A 26741-nucleotide genomic window follows, 5' to 3' on the forward strand; every position below is an offset into this window, starting at 1 on the left:
CCTTATTCAGGCAACCATTTTCCTTTAGTCTGAGTTCCTTCAACTTGCCTTAGTCTCTTTACAGCAGCTAGAGGAATCTCTGATTGTTATTCTTTTTTTTTTTGTAGAGACAGAGTCTCACTGTACCGCCCTCCGGTAGAGTGCCGTGGCGTCACACGGCTCACAGCAACTTCTAACTCTTGGGCTTACGTGATTCTCTTGCCTCAGCCTCCCGAGCAGCTGGGACTACAGGCGCGCGCCACAACGCCTGGCTATTTTTCTGTTGCTGTTTGGCCAGGGCTGGGTCTGAACCCGCCACCCTCGGCGTATGGGGCCGGTGCCCTACTCACTGAGCCACAGGCGCCGCCCTCTGATTGTTATTCTTAATAGATCTGGTGCCTGTAAGAAGTGTCAGTCCTGGATGTTGGAAAGCCCTTGGGGTCTATTGGAAGGGACAGGGTGGTGAGTTTGAAATCTTGTTGTGAGGAACAGTTGAAGAAATTAGGAATGTGAGTCCATCAGAATTGGTTTCTGGTGAGACGGGGTGACTGTTAGCCAATACTGGAATGATTTTCACTTGAATGTTTAGATGTACCCTCCAGTGGTAGGAACTATTGGCAAGCATATTGGCTCAGTATAAGGAATAGATCTTATTTTATTTTATTTATTTTATTTTATTTTTTGAGACAGAGCCTCAAGCTGTTGCCCTGGGTGGAGTGCCTTGGCATCACAGCTCACAGCAACCTCCAACTCCTGGGTTCAAGCGATTCTCTTGCCTCCCGCCTCCCAAGTAGCTGGGACTACAGGCGCCTGCCACAACGCCTGGCTATTTTTTTTTTTTTTTGGTTCCAGCCGTCGTCGTTTGTCGGGCCTGGGCTGGATTTGAACCTACCAGCTCAGGTGTATGTGGCTGGCGCCCTAACCACTTGAGTCACAGGCGCCGAGCCTAGATCTTATTTTATATATTTTTATTTTATTTTATTTGTAGACAGAGTCTTACTCTGTTGCCTGGGCTAGAGTGCCATGGTTGTTAGCCTTAGCTCACTGCAACCTCAAATTCCTGGGCTCAAGTGATCCTCCTACCTCAGCCTCCCACGTAGCTGGGACTACAGGCACCCACCACCACGTCTGGCTAGTAGAAATTGGATCTCACTCTTGCTTAAACTATTGAGCTCAGGGGAATCTTCCTGCTTTGTCCTCCCAGAGTGCTAGGATTATAGGTGTGAGCCTCCCTGCTAAGGAAGATAATTTAAAATAATGTTTTCTTTTCTTTTTTTTTGAGACATTGTTTTGTTCTGTTGCCCTGGTTAGAGTGCAGTGCATCATCTTTGCTCATTGCAACCTCAACCTTCTGGGCTCCCATGATCTTTCTGCCTCAGCCTCCTTAGAATCTGGGATTGCAGATGTGCACCCCCACACCAAGCTAATTTTTTCTAATTTTAGTAGACATGGATTCTTGACTCTTGCTCAGGCTGTTTTTGAATTCTTGACCTCAAGCAATCCATCTGTCTTGGCCTCCCAGAGTGCTCGGATTACAGATGAGAGCCACTGCACCTGGCACTTAATTTTTAATGAAAAAATATGAATATTTTAAGGTAAGATGTGGTAGCTCATGCCTATAATCTCAGCACTTTGGGAAATTGAGGTGGGAGAATTGCATGAGCCCAAGAGTTTGCGATCAGCCTGGGCAACATACTAAGACCCCTGTCTCCACAAAAAAATAATACTTGGGCTTGGTGAGTTGTGTCTGTTTTCCCAGTTACTTGGGAACCTGAGGCAAGAGGATTGCATTAGCCCAGGAGTTGTAGGCTGCAGTGAGCTATGATCTTGTCACTGTATTCCAGCTTAGAGGCTAGAATGAGACCTTCCTCTTAAAAACACATACTGGGGCGGTGCCTATGGCTCAAAAGGAGTAGGGCGTTAGCCCTATATGCTGGAGGTGGTGGGTTCAAACCCAGCCCCGGCCAAAAAACAACTGCAAAAAAAAAAAAAGTACTTCCTTCAGGATAGTGCCTGTGGCTCAAAGGGCTATGCCGGAGGTGGTGGGTTCAAACCCAGCCCCGGCCAAAAACTGCAAAAAACAAACAAAAAAACCCCCACAAATATTCATATGAATATTTTTATTTTTTTAACATTATATATATGTATGTGTGTGTGTGTGTGTGTGTGTATATATATATATATTTTTTTTTTTTGAGACAGAATCTCACTGTGTTGCCCTTGGTAGAGTGCTGTGTTGTCACAGCTCACAGCAACCTCAAACTCTTGTGCTTAAGCGATTCTCTTGCCTCAGCCTCCCAAGTAGCTGGGATTACATGTGCCCACCACAACGCCTGGCTATTTTTTGTTGCAGTTGTCCTTGTTTAGGTGGCCCAGGCCGGGTTCCAACCTGCCACCCTCAGTGTATGTGGCTGGCACTATAACCATTGTGCTATGGGTGCCAAAACTGCCCTTTTTTATACTTGCTTTCTCTTTGTAGATGTAACCTTAGCTTGAATGTTGTATTTGTCAATTCCACGTTTTTGTTTCTAGCTTCTGGCGCATTTTGTATGCGTCTTGAAACTGTAAACTTATTTGCAAGTCTGTACATTTTATATAAAAGTTACCTTTTATTTATTTATTTTTTTGAGACAGAGTTTCGCTTTGTTGCCGTCGGTATAGTGCCCTGGAGTCATAGCTCTCAGCAACTTCAAACTCTTGGGCTTAAGTGATTCTCTTGCCACAGCCTTCTGAGTAGCTGGGACTATAGGTGCCCGCCATAACACCTGGCTATTTTTAGAGACAGGGTCTTGCTCAGGCTGGTCTCTGAAGTCAGTCAGTCCACCCACCTCGGCCTCCCAGAGTGCTAGGTGCTAGGATTTGCAGGCGTGCGCCTGGTCCTTAGTTATCTTTATTTTAAGCCGGGTTTATTTTTATTTTTTATTTTTTTGGAGACGGTCTTACTTTGTCACCCTCAGTAGAGTGCGTGGTGTCACAGCTTACGGCAACCTCCAGCTCTCGGGCTTAGACGATTCTCTTGTCAGCCTCCTGAGTAGCTGGGACTACAGGCATCTGCCACAACGCCGGCTATTTTTTTGTTGTTGTTGCAATTTGGCTGGGGCTGGGTTGGAACCTGCCACTCTCAGTATATGGGGTCGGTGCCCTACTCACTGAGCCACAGGCACTGCCCAAGCCAGGTTTTTCTTTTTGTATGCCATATTTTATTAAATATTTTTGCTATTGCCAAATAGATATTAAATAATTAGCTATTACTATACCATTCTTTGAAGTGGTTGTTCCCATGTATAATCTTATAAGCACTGTTTGAAAGTTGCTGTTGTTGGGCAGTGCCTGTGGCTCAAAGGAGTAGGGCACCAGCCCCATAAGCCAGAGGTGGCAGGTTCAAACCCAGCCCTGGCTAAAAACTGCAAAAAAAAAAAAAAAAAAAAAGTTGCCGTTGTTTTACATGTTTACCAATAGCTGGTATTATGAGACTAATTTTCATGATTCTAATGTGTATAAGATGGTATCTTTCTTTTGTTTTAATCATATGTGACTTTTATAATTAGGAGGAATGTGTGCCCCTTTATATCCCCCAAGCTTCTGAGGGTCATATCATGACACCTTTTAAGTAAGGAATTTCCAAATGGTTATTATTCAATGAACTGTTTAGTTAGTGTTCTATGACAAAAGGTTGTATTAAAGCTAAAGTCTTTGATACTTTGAGATAATAGGATTTCTTCCTGCTTTTCTGAAGAACTGAAGTGAAAAACGTCTACAGTATATCATAGATAATAAAAAGTTGATAGTGTCAGACTATTTGGCACTTTATATTCTCTGTCTTTCCCTATTCTAGGCTCCGAGCTTTGTCCAGCGGTGGGAGTATTACATCTCCACCTCTTTCTCCAGCATTGCCGAAATATAAGTTAGCAGATTATCGTTATGGCAGAGAAGAAATGTTAGCACTTTTCCTTAAAGACAGCAAGGTAAGACAGTAGGAAAAGAGTTCAGAATTAAGACAGACTCTCGGGTATGTACAATAATGTATTGATGCATGAAAAATAGTACTTCTACTAATATATTTACCGTGCCTGTTCTCCCTACCTTATCATTTTCCCGCTTTGAAACCTTCAGTAGTTAACAGGATGTTTTCTAAATGTAGTATAGCGTTTTTCAGAGAAGATCTAAAACTTTTCATTACAGGAGTAGACAGCTTCATGGAAACAGGAGAACCTAGTCCGTACTTAATGTCTTCTCAAGCTAATTTCCTCTTTACCACCATTTACATTTATTTCTGTCCAGTTTGATGGCTAGGAAATGAAGAATTTCTCTCTTCTGTTCATTGCATCTCTTTTCCTACTTTTCAGTTAGAAGTAAGGAGTAACAGGAGGAGTACCTTTTCCTGTTCTTTCCCCTTTTCTTTCTTTCTTTTTTCTTTTTTAAAGCTATTTGGTTTTTTTTCTTTTGTTTTGAGACAGAGCCTCACTTTTTTTTTTTTTGAGACAGGGTCTCACTATGTCACCCTTGGTAGAGTGGCATCACAGCTCACAGCAACCTCAAACTCTTGGGCTTAAGTGATTCTCTTTGCCTCAGCCTCCCGAGTAGCTGGGACTACAGGCTCCTGCCACAACACAGGGCTATTTTTTTTTCGGTTGGAGTTGTTATTGTTGTTTAGCAGGCCCAGGCCAGGTTCGAACACACCAGCCTGGTGTAAGTGGCCAGCGCCCTACTCATTGAGCTATGGGTGCCGAGCCCAGAGTCTCACTCTTTACCCAGGGTAGAGTGCTATGGTGTCAAAGCTCATGGCAACCTCAATTTCATGGGCTCAAGAGATAAATGATCCCCTTGTCTCAGCTTCTTGAGTAGCTGGGGCTATAAGTTCGCACCACTGTGCCTGGTTAGTTTTTCTATTTTTAGTAGAGATGGTGGTCTCAGTCTTGTTCAGGCTGATTTTAAACTCCTGAACTCAGGCAATCCACTCTCTTGGCCCCCCGGAGTGGTAGAGTTATAGGTGTAAGCCACGGCGACTGGCCTGTTCTTTCCCTTTTCAGTTAAAAAAAAAATTTTTTTTAATGGGGCGCCGCCTGTGGCTCAGTGAGTAGGGCGCCGGCCCCATATGCCGAGGGTGGCGGGTTCAAGCCCAGCCCCGGCCAAACTGCAACCAAAAAATAGCCGGGCGTTGTGGCGGGCGCCTGTAGTCCCAGCTACTCGGGAGGCTGAGGCAAGAGAATCGCTTAAGCCCAGGAGTTGGAGGTTGCTGTGAGCCGTGTGATGCCACGGCACTCTACCCGAGGGTGGTACAGTGAGACTCTGTCTCTACAAAAAAAAAAAAAAAAAAATTTTTTTTAATGGAGAGAGAATTGTAAAGTGTAACACCATGTCTGTGTTTCTTATAAATGACCAAAGCAGAAAAAGTATAATGTAAACTTCTATTATCTGACTAGTGAGAAATAATATTTTGTAGTTTTTCAGTATATTTAATTTTCTTTTTTTTCTGTTTTATTTATTTTTTTATTAATATTAAATCATAGCTGTGTACATTAATGCGATCATGGGGCACCATACATTGGTTTATAATATATTTAATTTTCAATTGAGAGTATCAAATGTTAGTGCTGGTTGCTAAGGACAAATATAGTTGTTTATAAAGTTCTCCTTCTGCTTTGAGTTAAATATGGAGATTTTTACTCCTGCCCTGTATGCTCTGGAATACCTGAGTTAATGCCAAATCCAAAAGTAGTGGTCTTATGAGAGGACAGGGAGGGTGACTGGTGTTTTTAATATTTGACTCTCTCAAAATAGGTGAGTACTGCTGTAGTTAATTATAGCTGAATAAGCTTTCATCTTTATTTATAACAATCAGCAATAAATAGCTGAAGAGTGTTTTTTCTTGCTTTTTATCGTCTTGTAATTAGAAAAATAGCATTAATATCATAGTCATGTGTTTGGTCTATAGATACCGTCAGACCTTCTGGATAAAGAATTTCTGCCCATCCTCCAGGAGGAGCCCCTGCCACCATTGGCTCTTGTGCCCTTTACTGAAGAAGAACAGGTTTGTGCCTAGCTCTGAATCCTAGCAAACCCTTGTTGCTTTCCAGTTAAGTATGGAAATAGGAAGCTGTTCCTTAGGCCTAAGGATTATCTTGCATCCTAATAGGTCTTCTCCTTTCTCATTATTTCTTGGAATGCAAATGACTTTTTGTGGACTAGGTTTTGTTTTTGTATCTTAAGCAGCTGAGTATTACGTAGAGCTAAGGAAAATGTTTCTTAAGGACAGTGGGAACCTTTCCATAAAACTTGCTTGAGTAGAGAGGAATAGTTATTTTTTGGGGTGGTAAGGGGGAAGATCAGCTTTGCAGAAAAACATAGTTTTTCAGACCTAATTGCCAACTTGAACTCTGACCATTTTATTTCATCACTAAAGGAGAGTGTAGATCTTTAGCTTAAAATTTACTTAAAATTCTTCTGTCACCAATTTTTTTGTGTGCGATGTTGTGAGAAAGTAAGGGGCTGGAAAGTAGCAAGCTTTGTGTTGTCCCTATTTATAGTATATTGTATTCTGTGCAAAGTAAGATTTCTCATTTCAAGGAATTTATATGATTGTTGTAAAATGGAGAATCAAGAGTTTTGTTGAAATGCTAGAATGTCATTATAGGTAATGACATGTAATTATATATGATTATTTTTTTTTCTGAGGTAGTCTTGCCCTATTGCCCAGGCTTGAGTGCCATAGCCTCAGCTGCACTCAAAGCAACCTTGAACTCTAGGGTTCAAGTAAGTGATCCTACTACTTAAGTCTCCCGAGTAACTGGGACTACAGCACAGGCCACCATGCTTGACTAATTTTTCTATTTTTAGTAGACATTGGGTCTCCCTTTCCTCAGGCTGGTCTCGAACTCCTGACCTCAAGAGATCTTCCTGCCTTGGCCTCCCAGAATGCTAGGATTACAGGTGTGAGCTAGCATGCCTGTCCTGGAATGTCACTTTAAGTGGAGAATCAGTGTAACTTTTTTTTTTTTTAAACAGCTTTATTGATTAGCCAAGCATAGTGGCGCATGCCTATAGTTCTAGCTACTCAGGAAGCTAAGGTGGGAGGATTGCTTGAGCCTGGCATTGGAGGTTTGCACCACTGCATTCTAGCCTGGGTGACAGAATGAGAACCTGTTTTCTTTTTTTTTGAGACTTTGTTGCCCTTAGTAGAGTGCTCTGGCGTCATAGCTCACAGAGACCTCAAACTCTTGCACTCAAGTGATTCTCTTGTCTCAGCCTCCCAAGTAGCTGGGACCACAGGTGCCCACCACAATGCCGAGCTATTTTTAGAGATGGGATCTCACACTGGCTCAGGCTGGTCTTGAACCTATGAGCTCAGGCAATTCACTCGCCTTGGCTTCCCAGAGTGCTAGAATTACAGACGTGAATTACTGTGCCCAGCCTGAGACCCTATTGCTTAACAAAAAATAGCTTTATTGAGGCATAATTTACCCATGAAATCAACACTTTCAAAGTGTACAATTCAGTGGTTTGTAATATATTAACTGAGTTCTTTAGCCATCTCCCATGTTTGATTCCAGAACATATTCGCTTAGGTGATTCTCTTGCCTCAGCCTCCTGAATAGCTGGGACTACAGGCACCTGCCACAACGCCTAGCTATTTTTTTTGTTGCAGTTTGGCCGAGGCCGGGTTTGAACCCGCCACCCTCAGTAAATGGGGCTGACACCCTACTCACTGAACCCCAGGCGCTGCCCCAGATATATCAGATCTTAAAATTATGATTATGTCTGTGTGTCTTTTTTGTTTTGAGTAATCAGTTTTCTGATACAGTGGGGTGTATCACTGCCCTTTTAAGAGATTCTGTGAATTGGTTTATTCTTTGTTTTTATATTTTTCTTGCACATTTATAAATTAACATATCCTGTGTAATAAAAGGACAGTAAGAAAATGGTCGACAATGGAGGTGGTCAATATAAGGAACAAGGCCTGCTAATATGTATACGTGGTACATGTCTTGTCTGAAAATTAGGTCAACTAAAAAAGAAAAAAAAGGAAAGAAAATTAGGTCAACTTAAGGAGGTAGTGAATGTAGAGAGGTGGTCAGGTAAGGTTCTACTGTAGTTTCATTTTATAGCAGTGGTTCTCAACTTTCCTAATGCTTCGGCCCTTTAATACAGTTCTATGGGTTGTGACCTTCAGGTTGAGAACTCTGCTGTTTTATAGGTTTATACTTTTTTTTTTTTTGAGACAGTCTCAAGCCGTTGCCCTGGGTGGAGTGCCTTGGCATCACAGCTCACAGCAATCTCCAACTCCTGGGCTTAAGCGAATCTCTTGCCTCAGCCTCCCAAGTAGCTGGGACTACAGGCGCCCGCCACAACGCCCAGCTGTTTTTTGATTGTAGTTGTCATTGTTGTTTGGTAGGCCCAGGTTGGATTTGAACCCGCCAGCTCTGGTGTATGTGGTTGGTGCCTTAGCTGCTTGAGCTGTAGGTGCTGAGCCAAGGTTTATACATTTTATATTGACGATATCATACCTTAGCTTTTCTTTCTTTTTTCTTTTAGAGACAGTCTTGTTTTATCGCCCTCGGTAGAGTGCTGTGATGTCAAAGCTCACAGCAACCTCCAACTCCTGAGCATAGGCGATTCTCTTGCCTCTGCCTCCCGAGTAGCTAGGACTACAGGCGCCTGGCATGAAGCCTGGCTAGTATTTTTTTCTATTTTTAGTAGAGACAGGGTCTTGCTTTTGCTCAGGCTGGTCTCAAACTCCTGAGCTCAAGCAATCTGCCTGCTGTAACCCTGCACCTTAGTTTTTATTCGGCAGCTTATTTTTTTCTTCCAGTGTTGATTTTTAGGTTTATCCATGGTGATACATTTGGGTCTAGTTTGTTTATCTGCTCTGTATGAGAAAATTCACAATTTCCCTAGTCTCTTCTGGGTGGATATTTAGGTTGTTTTCAAGTTTTGTTATTATAAATTATCCTGTAGTGGGCATTCTTACGGTGTGTGTTGTAAAAGAGTAATCACTGAGTTTTGGTATTTTGCAATTTTTAAAAGCGCTGGGTATTGCCAATTTACTTTCTACTGTCGTTTAGACCAGTTTGTGTTCCCACCAACAGTGTATGAGATCTCATTTCTATAACTCCAGTTTTTGAATTTTAAATCTTTTTCAAACTGATGGTTGTGATAGTTGTTTTTAATTTGCATTTCCCTAGTGAGAGTGAGAATCTTTTCATATGCTTGCACATCATTATCGTTTTTGATTTGCCTATGTCTTTTGCCTGTTTGTTCTGTTAGGGTTTTTTTTCAGACAGAGTCTCACTATGTTGCATGGCGTCAAAGCTCACAGTAACCTCAAACTCGTGGGTTTAAGCAATTCTCTTGCTTCATCCTCCCAAGTAGCTGGGACTACAGGTGCCCGCCACAATGCCTGGCTATTTTTTGTTGCAGTTGACATTGTTGTTTAGGTGGCCCTGGCTGGGTTTGAACTCATCAGCCTCAGTGTATGTGGCCGGTGCTGTAATCACTGTGCTACTGGCGTTGAGCCAGTGGAAATGTTTATTTAAAGATTGGCATGCTAGTGGCGCCTGTGCTCAGTGAGTAGGGCGCTGGCCCCATATGCCGAGGGTGATGGGTTCAGACCCTGTCCCGGCCAAAATGCAACAAAAAAATAGCTGGGCTTTGTGGCGGGCGCCTGTAGTCCCAGCTACTTGGGAGGCTGAGGCAAGAGAATTGCCTAAACTCAGGAGTTGGAGGTTGCTGTGAGCTGTGATGCCACAGCACTCTACCAAGGGTGACAAAGTGAGACTCTGTCTCTACAAAAAAAAAAAAAAAAAAAAAAAAGATTGGCATGCTAAGATCACAGGTGCTTAAATACAAGAATTGGGGAGACCTTGTAGCCACAGAAGATCATTTTTGAAAACATTTAAAATGCCTCATATAGGATTACCTGCACTTAAGGGTAGTCTTTGTCATTTATAAAATATGTTTGAGTAGGATAGTGCTTAAAAGATTCTATCTTCCTAAAGTTTTATATACTTTTTCTTTCAGAGGTAAAAGTATTTACTTCCCTTGTATAACTTAAAGCATGCTTCTTATTTTGCTGCATTAGCTATTTTATCTTTAAGGTGTATTCATACACTCATTCTCCCTGTATATATTTATTATATGTATGTGTATATATGTGTAAATTATAAACAGGAAAAACAAAATTTCATAGAATAAAATCAGTGCTCGAAATTTTAGTTGTTCTTTTTGTTTGGCATTTCACTTGGCTATATATCTCAGGTTTTTTTTTTTTTTTTTTTTTTTTTTTTTTTTAGACAGGGTCTTACTCTGTCTCTCCTGGCTAGAGTGCCATGGTTTCAGCCTAACTCACTCAAACTCCTGGGCTCAGGCAGTTCTCCTTCCTGAGAACTGTGCCTCCTTCCTGAGGCACAAGCCACTATCCTCAGGCTGTTCTCAAGCTCCTGAGGTCAAGGGATCCTCCCCACCTTGGCCTACCAGGGTGCTTGGATTATATAGGTGTGAGCCATCAGACCTGACTTATTTATCTCAGTTTGTGGAGCACGATTCTATGTATTGCACATATCATTTAAGTAGCTGTTATTAAATGTTTGTATTTTATTTGATACCAAAGAAAATGGCTTGATTTATGCATTCTTGCAGAATACGTAAAAAATTTGAGAAAAACCAGCTAAAACAAAAAGTAAGTCTGTGACTCACCCAGATTCTGCTACCTATTACTTTTCCTCAGGAACAACCATTGTTCCCCTCCTTCACCTCTCCTCCCCCTCCCTTACCATGTCACCCAGGCTAGAGTACAGTGGTGTGATAGCTCACAGAAACCTCAAATTTCTGGCCTCCATCCACCCTCCTGCTTCAGCCTCCCGAGTAGCCAGAACTGTAGGCACATGCCAGTGTGCTGGCCTAATTATTTTATTTTTAGTAGAGATGAGGTCTTGCTCTTGTTCAGGCTGGTCTTGAACTCCTAAACTCCAGCTATCCTCCAGTCTTGGCTTCCCAGAGTGCTAGAATTATATGCCTGAGCCGTCTGGGCTGTTTCCATTTTCTTGTGTTCCTTCCAGAGTTATTCAGTGTGTCTACAACTATATGTATATTCCTTTAAATACCTTTCACACATATACTTAAGTGGTAGCATGCTATCTATGTACACAGTTCTACACTTTACCGTTTTTATCTAAATGTCTAGGAGATAAATGGCACATTACTTAGTTAGCTTTTATTTATTTTGAGACAGAGTGTTACTGTGTCACCCTCGGTAGAGTGCTGTGGTCTCACAGCAACCTCTAACTTGGACTTAAGCGATTCTCTGCCTCAGTCTCCCAAGTAGCTGGGACTACAGGTGTCCGCCACAATGCCCAGCTATTTTTTTGTTGCAGTTGTCATTGTTGTTTAGCTGGCCCAGGCCGAGTTTGAACCCGCCAGCCTCTGTGTATGTGGCTGGTGCTGTAACCACTGAGCTACGGGCGCTGAGCCTTATTTAGATTTTAATATGCATCAGGCACTGTTCTAAGCAGCTGACCTTTAATGTGTTGAGTGCTTATAACATCCTATAAGGTAGATCATATTATCCCTGTCTACATTGTATAGATGAGGAAACTGAGGCCAGAGAAATTGTAAAGGAGCTAGAAGTTAGTCCCTGGTAATCTGGCCTGTCTGTGCCCCTGACTATAACTGTTCTCTATGTCCCTGTATGTAAGGTTGATCATAGGAAATTGCAGTTTTTGTGAATCAAAAATAGTTGAATATTAACAGTTTCATATGGTTTGACCTACAAAATAGAATTTCCTTATTTTTTTTTTTTTTTTTTTTGTAAGCTATATGGAATTTCATGTGTACATGACCAGGTTTTTAAACTTATTAATAGCTTCCATAGTTTGATACTTAGTTTCATTTTTTTGCCTTTATAAACATTATTGCAGTTAAAGATTTTTTTATTTATGTTTCGTGTGTAAGAAGTAGAATTGTCCTGTCAAAGGGTATAATTAAATATATTTTTAGAAATTACCTTCCAGAGGCTTGGCACCCGTAGCAGTGGTTATGGCACTGATCCTATGCATTGGGGGTGGCGGGTTTGAACCTGGCCCAGGCCAATTAAACAACAAGGACAACTGCAACAAAAAAACAGCAGGGCATTATGGCGGGCACCTGTAGTCCCAGCTACTTGGGAGGCTGAGGCAAGACTATCACTTAAGCCCAAGAGTTTGAGGTTGCTATGTGAGCTGTGATGCCACTGCACTCGACCAAGGGCAACAAAAAGAAATTGTCTCAAAAAGAAATTACCTTCCAGAGAGATCATACCGGTTTGTACTTTCAGTAGCAGAGTGTGAGAGTGTGTGAAAATATATTAGTTTTTCCACACTTATAGATGGGTGTATTTGAGTTTTATGGATGTGATAGTTTGGTACTGAAATGTTAAACTGTGGAATCCTGGCATGCATTCTGCAGTTAACTCTGACTTCTGTTTTCTCAAATTATAGAGAAATACCTATAATCCCAGCACTTTGGGAGTCTAAGGTGGGAGGATCTCGAGGCCAGGAGTTTGAGAGCACTTCGCACAGCATAGAGAGACCTCATCTCTATGAAAAAAATAAAAATATTAGCTGGGCATGGCATGTGCCTATAGTCCTTCTAGCTGTTTGGGAGGCTAAGGCAGTAGGATCGATTGAATCTAGGAATTTGAGGCTATAGTGAGCTATGATCATGTCACTGCATTCTGTCCTGGGCAACAGAGTGAGACTCTGTCTTCAAAGAAAAAAAAAATATTAATCTAAATTTTGGAACCTCATAGTGTTGCTTAATTACAGTAATGTCAGAGAAATTGAGTACTCTACTGGCTACTTAGTGCTATAAGCTAAGTTAATGTTTATGTCTGAACCCTTTTTCTTTTATATTAAGTTAATAAGTTTTATTAAAATATAGCTTGAAATAGAAATAGAGTTTTTGGTTTGTACTTTTCTCTAATTTTTAGTAATCAGTTACATTTTATGTCTTCAGTTTTGAAGTTCCTTTGTTATATACCTCTAAATTACAAAATGGCCCTATTTACACTGAAATTACACCTGACCAATTTGTGTTAAACAAAATTTTGAAAAAGATAAGGGATGAGGAGAAAATGACCTATATATTAAAATAAATTTAATAAATAAAATGAAAGTTTTTAACCATTTAATCACTGACTTCAAAAAAGGGAGCTATAGACATGATACTTCATTTGATTTTGAATCAAATCAGAGTCAGTGGAAACAACTTTGCACTAAAATATTAGTTAGATTACAGGTTATTTTGCACCCTAACTCTTTAAGCCTCACTTCTTGCTCTTACACTTCTTGTTTTTCTGCTAGGAGGTCCCTTGGCTATAGCCATGCCCCCAAGGCTGTATTTTCATACCTTTGCACCTTGGTATGAATTTATAAATGTCTGTTAGGTTTAAATTATACAGAAGGCATTCAAATGTAAAAACATATGCTTAACATTTTCTTAGTTCAAAACCCTTTTGGAAAGTTCTTCTAATGCCCAGAATTTTTATAGTGTATAGTTTGTTTAAAAAAGTTTTTTTTTTTGTAGAGATAGAGTCTCACTTTATGGCCCTCGGTAGAGTGCCGTGGCCTCACACAGCTCACAGCAACCTCCAACTCCTGGGCTTAAGCGATTCTCTTGCCTCAGCCTCCTGAGTAGCTGGGACTACAGGTGCCCGCCACAATGACCGGCTATTTTTTTGGTTGCAGTTTGGCAGGGGCCGGGTTTGAACCCACCACCCTCGGTATATGGGGCCGGCGCCTTACCGACTGAGCCACAGGCGCCGCCCGTTTAAAAAAGTTTTTATAATTACTTCTTGCTTTACCTTCTCCTAAGCCCCATATATTCCATTCCTTCAGAAGTGTCAACTAGGCATATTTTTGGCTCCCTGGCCTCTCTTCTTCCCAAATGATACATACCCACTACTGTCTCATTGTCCTTGACCCTATTCCAGATTGGCTGTGGGTGCAAGTTCAGGGTAGTGACTGAGTGATTAGGATTTTATTTTTACAAATACACCTTCCCCCTTCTCATTATTGTATATTTAGGTTGTTGGTCTTAGGTAGATTCTTGTTTGGCCTTCCCCATTCATTTCTGATTCTTGTTATTCTGTTAAATACTGCTTGGAGTTGCTAATTTGCATTTGTGACCAGAATAAGGCAAAAAAGATCATTTTCCTCTTTATCACACTACTCTTTACATTGGAGCGTTTTGTAACTTCTTTTTTTTTTTTTTAACTTATTTATTATTAAATCATAGCTGTGTACATTAATGCAATCATGGGGCATCATACACTGGTTTTATATACCATTTGACATATTTTCATCACACTGGTTAACATAGTCTTCCTGGCATTTTCTTAGTTATTGTGTTAAGACATTTATATTCTACATTTAGTAAGTTTCACATGTACCCTTGTAAGATGCACCTTAGGTGTGATCCCACCAATCACCCTCCCTCCGCCCATCCTCCCCCCTCCCCTCTCCTCCTTTTCCCTTTTCCCCATATTCTTAGGTTATAACTTTCTGTAACTTCTTTTCATTTCCACTTTTTACTAGTTAGAGGCTTAAAGGACCCTTTCAAATCAGATCTCTCTTTTTTTTTAGAGGCTCACTTTATCACCCTCCGTAGAGTGCTGTGGCATCACAGCTCACAGCAACCTCCAGCTCTTGGGCTCAGGCGATTCTCTTGCCTCAGCCTCCTGAGTAGCTGGGACTACAGGTGCCCACCACAAGGGCCTGGTTATTTTTTGTTGAGATTTGGCTGGGGCTGGGTTCGAACCTGCCACCCTCGGTATATGGGGTCGGCGCCCTACTCATTAAGCTACAGGCGCTGCCCCAGATCTCTTTTTATAATGTTTTCTATATTTATTCTTTTGTGTGTTTACCCTATCTGCTTTTGGATACAAAGAGCATTTAGTTTATTTGCTCGTTTAATATTTTCTTAACAAACTTAGCATAGCATAAGGCATTGGTTGTTAATTTTGTTGACCTGAAATGTTAATTAGAAATTGTGAGCTAAAATCAAGTTTTGGATCATCTCCTATGTTGTGTTATGGTTATGATTACCTATTGCTAGTGGTGATTAGATGCCATTTTACAGATACAGTGGGAGTGGGGAGAAGCAACGTGTAGTTTTATCTGTTTTATCCATTTTTTCTTTCTTTCTCTTTTTTTCTTTTTCTTTTTCTTTTTTTGGCAGAGAAATTTTTCCATGTCTGTAAATAGTGCGGCTGTCCTGCGATTGACAGGACGAGGAGGAGGAGGAACAGTGGTGGGGGCTCCTAGAGGTCGAAGTTCGTCAAGAGGGCGAGGTGAGCTTTCACATGAATAAAGTAATAACGGAGGAGGAGGGCAGGGAAAGCACTTTTAAAATATTGTAATGCCTGATTAAAAAAAACCTGTTCTTTGACTTCATCTGTATATTAAATGCCCTGAACATCTGTTTCCTGAACATTGCTTAAGGTAGCTCCTCCACAATTCTTGATTTGGAGCAGAGGAGTTTAATTGTAGTGTAGAGATGTGAGCATGTGGGAGTCTAGACAGTCCCAGTTTACTTCTGCAGATACTTATTGTCATTGTTCCTTGTCCCCAGGAAGCCTTATTCTTGGGAGGCAAAACTTCCCTAAGTGTCTTGAGTGCTGGAGCAGCACTGAAGTCCTGGCAGGATTCTGGGACACACACAGGTTTCTGTATGGGAGCCATGTGCCAAGAATGTCTCCAACTAGAAAGGGGCTTTAGCAAAAACTGTCTTATACTGGAGCCTTTCAGGGGTAGAACAAAAAAGCAATTAAACAGCATTCCTTTGTTTAACCTATAGTTTTAAAGATTTCTGTCTTTTCTTTTTTTTTTTGATTTTGGCCGGGGCTAGGTTTGAACCTGCCACCTCTGGCATATGGGACCGGCGCCCTACTCCTTGAACCACAGGTGCCGCCCCAGATTTCTGTCTTTTCTTAGAAGAACAGTTTATTTTGATACTACTTATTTCTTTGATGTCTACTCCATGCTACCCCCCCCCTCCAATATAAGGGCATTCTTTTTTTTTTGAGACAGAGCTTCAAGCTGTCGCCCTGGGTAGAGTGCTGGGCATCACACTTCACAACAACCTCCAACTCTTAAGCTTAAGCAATGCTCTTGCCTCAGCCTCCCAAGTAGCTGGGACTACAGGCGCTTTCTACCACGCCTGACTTTTTTTTTTTTTTTTTTTTTATGAGTTGTAGTTGTCATTGTTGTTTGGCAAGTCTGGGCTGGATTTGAACCCACCCTAGCCGCTTGAGCTATAGGCGCTGAGCCTATAAGGGCATTCTTAATGTTTGCAATGTAAATATTTACTTGCACACTCTTAAACCAGTTAAATCATATTCTAAACATACCTTGTAATTTTCTGTCTGAGATGCTTTAGAAATGGAAGAGTTGGGTGTTTGCAGTGACCATTGTCTCCACATATCATATCACCAAGATGGGCTTGAGTGTCTAAATTCTTTTTAAGGAATTATTAAGAAATTATTCTTAATGAATAATTTGCATAATACTTACAGAGATGTATTCAATTGTTCATTTTTGGTAAGAGGTTTCTTTTTTTTTTTTGGTAAGAAATTTCTTTAGGTAGTCCATTTAGAATGTGGGAATGCTGGTGTGAATAATGAAGAGTCTAACTGAAACTCTTCACTTATTATGCTAGGTACCTAATAGTGTTTTTTTTTTTCCTTCTAAATTTACTTGTCCATCTCTAGAACAGTGGTTTTTAACTTGAGGCATTCTTAGATTTGCCTATAAAGCTTATAAAACTATCTGTGCAACACAAACTTGGGTGGTATCTAGGAAGCGTGTGTGTGCTTCCGAAGCTCCATAGATAATTCAGATTTGCACTCCCAGTTATGTTCCATTAGTCCAGAATTTGTCTCAGATCCATCTTCTTGGTGGTGTGATGGGGCTGACCACTCATGACTTTGGCCTGCTACTGGGCATTTCCTGTGTTTTTCTCCTGTTGGTTGCCAGCAAGGAGAGGTTGTATTCAGGCAGTTTTGCCTCCAGTGCTTTTCAGGGAAAGTCAGAGTTTTTTTGAGACAGTTTCATTATGTCGCCCTCAGTAGAGTGCTGTGGCATCACAGCTCACAGCAACCTCAAACTCTTGGGCTTAAATGATTCTCTTGCCTCAGCCTCCCAAGTAGCTGGGACTATAGGCGCCTGCCACAATGCCCTGCTATTTTTTTGTTGTTGTTTCAGTTGTCATTGTTGTTTAGCAGGCCCATACGTGGCCAGCACCCTAACCACTGAGTTACAGGTGCCAAGCCAAAATCAAGAGGTCTTTGTAATCAAGAAGTATGAGCCCCCATTTGTGTGCTACAAATACAAACTGATCTCTGGGCCCTTTAAAACAAAATTACCCATTGAGCCAGGCACAGTGGCTCACACGTGTAATCCCAGCACTTTGGGAGGCCGGGGTGGGACGATCACTTTAGCCCAGGAGTTGGGGAGAAGTCCAGGAAACATAATGAAGCCCTGTTCTACAAAAAATAAAAAAAAAGTGGCAGGACATAGTGGCATCTGCCTATAGTCTTAGCTACTCAGGAGGCTAAGGCAGGGACATGGTTTGAACCCAGGAGTTTGAGACTATAATGAGTTATGATTGCAGCACTGTACTCTAGCCTAGGTGACAAAGTGATATCCTGCCTCAAAAAAAAAAAAAAAAAAAAATTATGGCCAATTGAGCAAATTGGTTCATGCTCCTAGTACCTTGGAAGGCTGTGCTGGGAGGATTGCTTGAGGCCAGGAGTTCGAGATCAGCCTGAACAAAAGCAAGCCCTGTCTGCCCCAAATAATTAGTTAATAAAAAAATTATTGAGAAACATGTGAATGATTTATGATTTGTGATTTCTAATTTCTTTTGAAGTGAAGGGTTATTACATAGGATAAAAAACTTACATTCAGAATGTCAATGGGCGTGTATATAAGATAGGTGCTTTGACATATAAAGAGTGACTTGATTAACATGTTAATGTGAAAGAATGGCATGAAACTAGTTGAATGCATGTGTTGACTGAAAAATACTTCCATTGTCACAACTACCTGTGATTCTTGTAAATGGTCTCCATAGTTCATTTTGTAAAACAAGGTTGTGGTTGTTAACACGCTTTTGTATTTTTCACTCATTACTTAATTTCAGCTTGATGGCTAAATAATGATTACTGTGGCTTTTCTTGGCATGGGCAGAGCTAACATTAAATAATTATCCTAGCCTTTTGTAGTTTGAAGAAACCTTGATAAGAAAATCTGCTGACATCCAGACTACTAATACCCTGAACTAGTAAAATTTAAAGAAATGTATAAATGGATGGCAGAAACAGCATCAAGTAGTCTTCTTCCTATTTTATTTAGTTGGGATGTTAAATGCACACAACTGTCACCTGCTGCTGCCTTTATCATTAAAAAGAAGTATACTCTTAATTCCCAAAAAGGATAGAGTACAATCTCAGACATTAGGATAGTCCTTTAAATAAAGTTACCTTTATGAAAGGTACATTATTTTATATTTACTTGCTTAGTCTTTTATGAGAACCACAATTACAGATTTTTAAATTTTACATGTTGGAAAGCTTTAAAACTCGATTCTTTTAATGTGTTCCATTATAAAGCTTTAGTCTCAAAAGTAGGACTAGGGCCAGTGCTAGTAATGGTAGAAAAATTTTTTTTTTTTTGTAGAGACAGAGTCTCACTTTATGGCCCTCGGTAGAGTGCCGTGGCCTCACACAGCTCACAGCAACCTCCAACTCCTGGGCTTAAGCGATTCTCTTGCCTCAGCCTCCCGAGTAGCTGGGACTACAGGCACCCGCCACAACGCCCGGCTATTTTTTTGTTGCAGTTTGGCCGGGGCCGGGTTTGAACCCGCCACCCTCGGTATATGGGGCCGGCGCCTTACCAACTGAGCCACAGGCGCCACCCCAATGGTAGAAAAATTTTTTTGACCTTTTGCTCCAACAACCCCTTTGATATCTATGGCAAATGTATTTTGCTTTGTAAACCTGTGTCTTGCTCTTGCTTTATAAACCTATATTTCTTTTCCTCAATAAACTTTGTTTCACTCCTGCAAAACACACACACACACATACACATATATATACATATACACACATACGTAGGGTGGCACACAAACTTTATGGCCTCTCTGTATGTACACATTTTTTTTTTAAATGTATTTTGCTTATTTTTATTGGTAACCTGAAAGCTGTTTTTTATATTCATTTGTTTCTGGAATAAAACATTTTTTTTAAGGTGATACAAACATAGTGGCTTTCCTGAGAAAATTGTTCTTTATTTATTTATTTTTTTTGTAGAGACAGAGTCTCACTGTACCGCCCTCGGGTAGAGTGCCGTTGCGTCACACGGCTCACAGCAACCTCTAACTCTTGGGCTTGTGCGATTCTCTTGCCTCAGCCTCCCAAGCAGCTGGGACTACAGGCGCCCGCCACAATGCCCGGCTATTTTTTTGTTGCAGTTTGGCCGGGGCTGGGCCTGAACCCGCCACCCTCGGCATATGGGGCCGGCGCCCTACTCACTGAGCCACAGGCGCCGCCCGAGAAAATTGTTCTTTAAAAGGAGAGGGCAGGGGCTGGGCTGGGCTTGGTGTCTCACGCCTGTAATCCTAGCACTCTGGGAGGCTGAGGCAGTTGGATTGCTTGAGCTCAGGAGTTCAAGACCAGCCTGAGGAAAATTGAGATCCTGTCTCTAAAAAATAGCTGGGCATTATGCCGGGTGCCTATAGTCCCAGCTACTTGGGAAGCTGAGGCAAGAGAATTGCTTGAGGTTACTGTGAGCTCTGACACCATGGCAGTCTACCCAGGGTGACAAAAGTGAGACTGTCTCAAAAACAACAAAAAAGAAGACATGGATATTGGGACTAGTCAAGAGGGTATCCATTGTTCCTAAGATTACCCGTAAGACAAATCAGGGCATTATTTTGGTATTTCGTAATATGATTGTGTAAAATTACAACCGCATTCTGAGTCATTTCTTGATAAATTCTAACTACAAAGTAGAAATACCACATGAAATCTACCATAATTATTTACCTCATTTATGTTTAGATTTGGAATGTGTTGATGCTTTTATTCAGTATCCATCATTTTCCTGTGGGTGATTTTGCATCATAGGAGAAATGAGTTATGGATAATGGCTAAGATTTCATCTAGTTATAAATACATCCTCAGTCCCCACTCCCCCTAGTTTTCTCACATGTTGGATACAAATGGTGCTTATTTGTTGGGAAAACTGAACAGAAATTATAAAGCTGAAAGTGCATACTTCTCCAGGCCCAGCAATTGGATGTACATCCTTCTTGACCCTAACCACAGCTGCATCATTTATATAAATGGAATAATTTTTTTTTTGTAGAGACAGAGTCTCACTTTATGGCCCTCGGTAGAGTGCCATGGCATCACACAGCTCACAGCAACCTCCAACTCCTGGGCTTAAGCGATTCTCTTGCCTCAGCCTCCCAAGTAGCTGGGACTACAGGCACCCGCCACAACGCCCGGCTATTTTTTGGTTGCAGTTTGGCCAGTGCCGGGTTTGAACCCGCCACCCTCGGTATATGGGGCTGGCGCCTTCCTGACTGAGCCACAGGTGCCGCCCCTAAATGGAATAATTTTTATATTTATTATTCTGTGGTCTATGTTCGTTGTTCAACAGAATAATGTAGATTTCTGTTAATGTCAACACTTTATTTTTTGTGGTTTTATAGTGTTCTACTATGTATGTATTTTTTTAGAGACAGAGTCTCACTTTATCGCCCTCGGTAGTGCTGTAACATCATAACTCACAGCAACCTCCAACTCTTGGGCTTAGGTGATTCTCTTGCCTCAGCCTTGCGAGTAGCTGGGACTACAGGCGCCTGCCACAACGCTGGCTTTTTTTTGTTGTTGCTGTTTTAGCAGGCCATGGCCAGGGCGCTACCCACTGAGCCACAGGCGCTTCCCCTACTATATATTTTTTATCAGAAATTTGTCAGTGATCCTTCATTGATTAGATTGTTTCTATTTTTTAAAATTACTATTAATACCTGTATAGTTTGTATATTTGTACAAGTATTTCTGTTAAGATAAACTGTTACTCGTATTGCTGAATCAAATATTAATAGATCTAACCAAATTGCCTTGAATAAAGGCACGTTTAGATTGCCACCAGAGTCTCTAAATTCCTACATCCATATACTCTTAGCAACTCTATGGTTTGAATTTAGTCTTGATACTTTTTTTACTTCAAGATTTAAGAGTAGGGGGCGGGACACAATTATAAGAGGAACTTTAACAAATGCAATCAGTATAACCTAATTCTTTGTACCCTCAGTGAATCCCAAACAATAAAAAAAAAAAATGCAAAATGTGCAATCCCATATGATTCAGGCTCATGAAAAAGTTTGCAAACTTTTCTAGGCACTGGACTAGACAAATACAACAAAATGTCCAACAGCACCAATGGTCTGGTTTGGAACCATTTTACATGTGTAGAAATTGTTTATAATGTATTCCTAAAATTTTTATTTTTCTTTCAAATGTAACCAAAATATTTTTGAATTAAGTAAAGACAAACATTGTTCTCATGAATCTTTAAATAACAGTAATGGAATTGTTATAAAATAAAGCTTATCTGAGAAGACAAAATTTAAAAAAAGAGTTGAGAGAAAAGGATGCCTTTGATTTGGATTTCTGTGGAATATCCTGTGAGGAGTTCATGACATTGATAGTTTTAGAGTAGACTGTATTAAGTTATTCTTTCTTTGGGATTAGATAAAGTATTTTAACTTGTGTGCGTGGCTTTTTAACTTTAGCTCCTTTTTTTGCAAACTCTCCAAATCAAGATTTCTTCATTTTTTATCAAAAATAGTCCAACAAATGGTTAATTTACATTGATGCTTTATTGGATTAATTAGAATTTCACTATTGAACTTTTATGATAGAGCTTAATGGTGAGACTTTTCTTGTTCAGGACTGGGATTGGTGCTGTTAACATTAGTTTTTGAACTTGTTTTGTTCAACCTTCTGTGGTTTAGTTGCTTCAGTGCCATTGTTGGTCTCACAGACCTTGTTAAAATTTAAATGCAGATATTCTGCTTTGTGCAGAGATTGAACTTTAGAGATTATTCTATGTTGTTGAATGTGTGCCAGATGTTGACATCAGTCATTTTTTCTGTTTTCTTATTTTCAGGCAGAGGCAGAGGTGAATGTGGTTTCTACCAAAGAAGTTTTGATGAAGTAGAGGGTGTATTTGGTCGAGGAGGTGGCAGGGAAATGCATAGATCGCAGAGCTGGGAAGAAAGGTAACTAAAGGATCCGGATCTTGGCACAAAGATTTTTCAATGTTAAATATAAGAAGCATTTAATTTTTGCTTTCTATAGAGAGAAGTCTGTATAGTTACAAGGTTTCATTTTTTTAAAAAATGCGTTTAATTTTTGAAGGTCAAGGTGTACAGAATATTTAAATGATTTTTATTTAATGAAAGAAGCAGATTAGATAAATAAGTTAATTTATTAGTGCCAGTGTAGATAGTTAATTTGATTTGCTATTTTGGTGAGCATTCAGTAGGATGCATTGCTGTTGTCGTCTTTGTAGGTCTTAGTAAAAGCATATTATTTCTATATTGTTTATAACTTTATTCCAAGTATGTAAAGATTAGTGAGGGCCATTGCAGAAAAATATATATGTGTATAAAGATGATCACTGTGATGATATTTCTTTCTTTTTTTTTTTTTTTTGGTTTTTGGCTGGGGCCGGGTTTGAACCCGCCACCTCTGGCATATGGGACCGGCGCCCTACTTCTTGAGCCACAGGCGCCGCCCCTGTGATGATATTTCTAATAAGAAATAATTGGGGCGGCGCCCTGTAGCTCAGTGAGTATAGGGCGCTGGCCACATACACCCAGGCTGGTGGGTTTGAACCCGACCCAGGCCAGCTAAACAAAGAGAAATGCAACAACAACAAAAAAGTAGTTGGGTGTTGGGATGGGTGCTTGTAGTCCCAGCTACTTGGGAGGCTGAGGCAAGAGAATCACTTAAGCCCAAGAGTTTTGGTTGCTGTGAACTGTGAGGCCACGGCATTCTACCCAGGGCAACATAGTGAGACTCTTGTCTCAAAAAAAAAAAAAAGTAAATAAACCAAACAGATGGATACTGCCTTTATGCAATTGTGTATCTACATAATAACATAATAGAATACTATATAATACTATATAACTATTAAAGTTAAAGGTGGCTTTGAAAATATTTAATAATGTGAGAAAACAGTTTATAAAACTGTGTCTAATTACAATTTTTGGGTCATCAGAAACTAAGTTTTGGTAGGTGCAGTGGTATATGGTTTTATTTCTATGTCTGTGTTTTTGTGTATTTTTACAATATTAGTTGATAACCATGTATTTATTTGTTTTATAATTTGAAACAAATGCTGTTAAAGAAAAATGAGAAAGTGAATGTCATGGATGGGAAATTTATATATTACGCTCATGCTTTGTTTGAAACATTGTCTTTTCTAGGGGTGACAGACGTTTTGAAAAACCAGGACGAAAAGATATAGGTAAGGTAATGATTTATTAATGTAATAATGTATTGATATAAATATTTCCTGGATCTTCATGGTATTAGTTTTTAACAAAGCTCACACATAAAGATAAATGTATTAAAAGTTGACTTGGTTACCTGCACTTCTCCAGTAGATGGGGTTGTAGCATTGCTTGTGTTTAGAATTCCATGGTTATTTGAGGACTCCACTGCATGAAACCAGAGATGATGAATACAGCAATCATTAGGATTTGCTTGAGTTAACTTTTTAGGTCTTTGTGTTCTCTGTAAGGCGTGTATTCTTTATTAAGGCCAATTCGTGAATTCAAACTTCAAGTTAGGAAATAACCTACTAACTCCTTTTCCAATGTAGATAGCATCTCATAGGTGAGGAAAAAATAGGGAAAAATGGTAGAATCTTTGCTTTTATATCAGAGCAAAGTCCAAAACTACAATTGTTTTTGTTCAGTCATCTATTCATCTGGCCTTTTTGCAGCATAGTCTTTTTTTGTTTTGTTTTGCAATAAGAGCAATCAAATTACGTAGTTAAGGTATCCCCAGAAGAGGAATATGATAAGGAAACAGATTTCAGTGTTTATACTGGAATTAATCGTAGTTTATATTAAAGAATTTATGATAAGATGAGCTTTTGGATTAAGGTACTACTTTACAAATTGCCAGTAGGTTATTAGTATTGGAGAGAAAAAACTGCCAGTTCATAGTGACAGTGGAGTTAGGAGCATTACCATACAAGTTCCAAATTTCTACATGTACCAGAAAACTTCTCCGGATCAAGATTGTGTCTAACAGTGGCAAACCTTTCTTATAAATTTATGTTAAATTTGTAAATACCATTCACAGACTGATTTGCAGATTATGCCGGAGGTGGCAGGTTCAAACCCAGCCCCGGCCCAAAACTGCAAAAACAAAACAAAAACAAAAACCAGTTTAACAACCAGCTTTGCTTCACTCTTTCCATATAAAACTCACTTAAACATGTCAGTGATTAAAATTCATCAGTCTTTAACATGGCATTGGTATTATTAGTTGTATTATGTTAATGAAAAATCATTCAATATGTGTAGCTTGAAATTCAGAATAGACTGGCTATTTATTTATTTTTTGAGATAGAGTCTTACTCTTTCACCATGGGTAGAGTGCCATGACATCATAGCTCACAGCAACTTCAAACTTTAGGGTTTGAGCAAAATCCTCTTGCCTCAGCCTCCCAAGTATCTGAGACTACAGGCACCTGCCACAACATCTGGCTGGTTTTTCTGTTTTTAGTAGAGACATGTCTTGCTGTTGTTCAGGCTAATCTTGAACTCCTGAGCTCAAGCAGTCCACCTGCTTGGGCCTCCCAGAGTGCTAGGATTATAGGCGTGAGGCACCATGCTGGCCTGCCTAGGTTAGCTTTGCACCTGTTGTAGATCAGTGGATGAGTATTCATCTTAGGGACTTTGTCAGAACCTCTACTCCCCTGATTGTCTGATTCCATACTTTGCCAGTCAATACAGAGAGGTGAAGAGGGGCCATTGAAGTGGCATAGGATTTGGAATCAGAAGATCATGGTTATTCTAAGCTCTCAGATATTTATTAGTCTCAAAGTGATGAGATGAAGTGATAATGCCTTACAGAATTTTAGGATTACAGTAGTACCCCCTTATCGAGGGGGATTTGTTTAAGACTCACAGTGGATGCTTGGAACTGTCAGTGGTACTGTACCCTTTATATATGCATACTATGTTTATTTCTATACTTGCATACCTGTAATAAAGAGAATGTGACTGGTCTTTCCCTCTTTTAAAACACTTATTTTTGGACTGTGGTTGACTATGGAATCATGGAAAGTAAAACTGGATAAGGGAGGACCACTGAGAATTAGAGTACATGAACTTATGTTCTTTCACCAAATATTGAGTTCCTACTTAATATGCTAGGCCTTGTGCTGGGTGATAAACATTCCTTTTCTTTGGAGGATATTGTGCACTGATCAGATTTTCAAATCATTCAGTGTTGAGAGGGGTAGCTATAGAGGGGAACAATTAGTTAGGACTTGGGATCAGCATGAAGGTGGAGCAAGTGACCATAACTAATCAAATGGAAGTTTTACAGTAGAAAATGCAAACTCTTACATAAGTGAGTTACAGATTTTAAAATGTTGAGTAGTTGCATGTAACAGCAGCCTATTGGGGAAAGGCACAGACCTCTCAAATGATGCCGTGCTTGTTACTTGGTAGTAAGCTGATGTCCACACACCTGTGGGCAGTATTTATTGGAACTAAAGTATCCTTAGTGAGTCAGGTGATAGAAAGGCCCATTGTCTTCTATGTTGTCACAGGATAGTCTACGTGTTGTGTTCAGTTCTGGGCCCACACCTTGAAAGTGTCCATATATTGGAGTAGGGGGCTGGAGTGCCTGGGAAATTTGAAGCTCATGATGGGGATTTCATGAAGGTAATGAAACTGTTTAGACAAAAGACAAGACTGGGCAGGACAGAGATGGAGAGGAGGGTCACTGTGCACTAATGTTATCTTGAATATCATGTGAAAGAGGAATTAGACTTGATTTTTATGAGTGTCTAAAGGGCAGAAGGGAGCTGAACAATGGCAGGTTCAAGGATTATTTGGCATAATCTTAAAAAGATTTAATAATTAGAGTTGTCTGAAAATGCCTTGGAAAAGCGTGAGTTTCCTAACTGAGAATAACTTGGTATTAACTATTGACACATCTTCACACTTTGTTGGTTTGGAATAGATGAGTGATAGAGAGTTTTTTTATTTGTGGTTCTCATATTTTAACTTGTATTAATCCAATGGGGGTAATTTTCCTAGCCACTCTTTATGAAGAATAAAGGTGCTTTTTTGGGGCGGGGGGAGGGGTACCATGTATATGTGGGTCATAACCCACGTATCTTTGAAAGGACAAGGTCCATAAGACCAAATTGATGTGGAGGATCTCAGAACATTTAGGAGACTAACTACTAGTATACTAAAATATCCTGGCATTTTCCACACACTTACATATCTAGTATATCGTGATGACTTACTAAATGCTTTTTGTAAAAATGCTTACTTCAGATTAACTGTGCTAAGAATTCTGAGCTTTCTTTTTCTGCAAATAATCCACTTTTGTTGATAATCATGCAGGTTAAAAACTTATTCGTAATTGGGTGGCACCTGTGGCTCAAAGGAGTAGGGTG

General features: G+C 40.1%; 1 protein-coding gene across 5 annotated transcripts in view; it reads left to right on the forward strand.

Moving 5' to 3' along the window:
• GIGYF2 (GRB10 interacting GYF protein 2) overlaps positions 1-26741 on the forward strand; it is a 136688-nt gene that overhangs the window by 27645 nt on the left and 82302 nt on the right. For all 5 annotated transcript variants that reach the window (XM_053598312.1, XM_053598316.1, XM_053598315.1 and 2 more), the window contains exons 5-9: positions 3815-3944; positions 5915-6010; positions 15190-15301; positions 22191-22302; positions 23515-23555. In XM_053598312.1, the coding sequence (XP_053454287.1) occupies positions 3815-3944; positions 5915-6010; positions 15190-15301; positions 22191-22302; positions 23515-23555 (491 nt within the window). The remainder of the gene's footprint in view (positions 1-3814; positions 3945-5914; positions 6011-15189; positions 15302-22190; positions 22303-23514; positions 23556-26741) is intronic.

Source organism: Nycticebus coucang, chromosome 7 (assembly GCF_027406575.1).
Source record: "Nycticebus coucang isolate mNycCou1 chromosome 7, mNycCou1.pri, whole genome shotgun sequence".
Classification (NCBI taxonomy): Eukaryota; Metazoa; Chordata; class Mammalia; order Primates; family Lorisidae; genus Nycticebus; species Nycticebus coucang.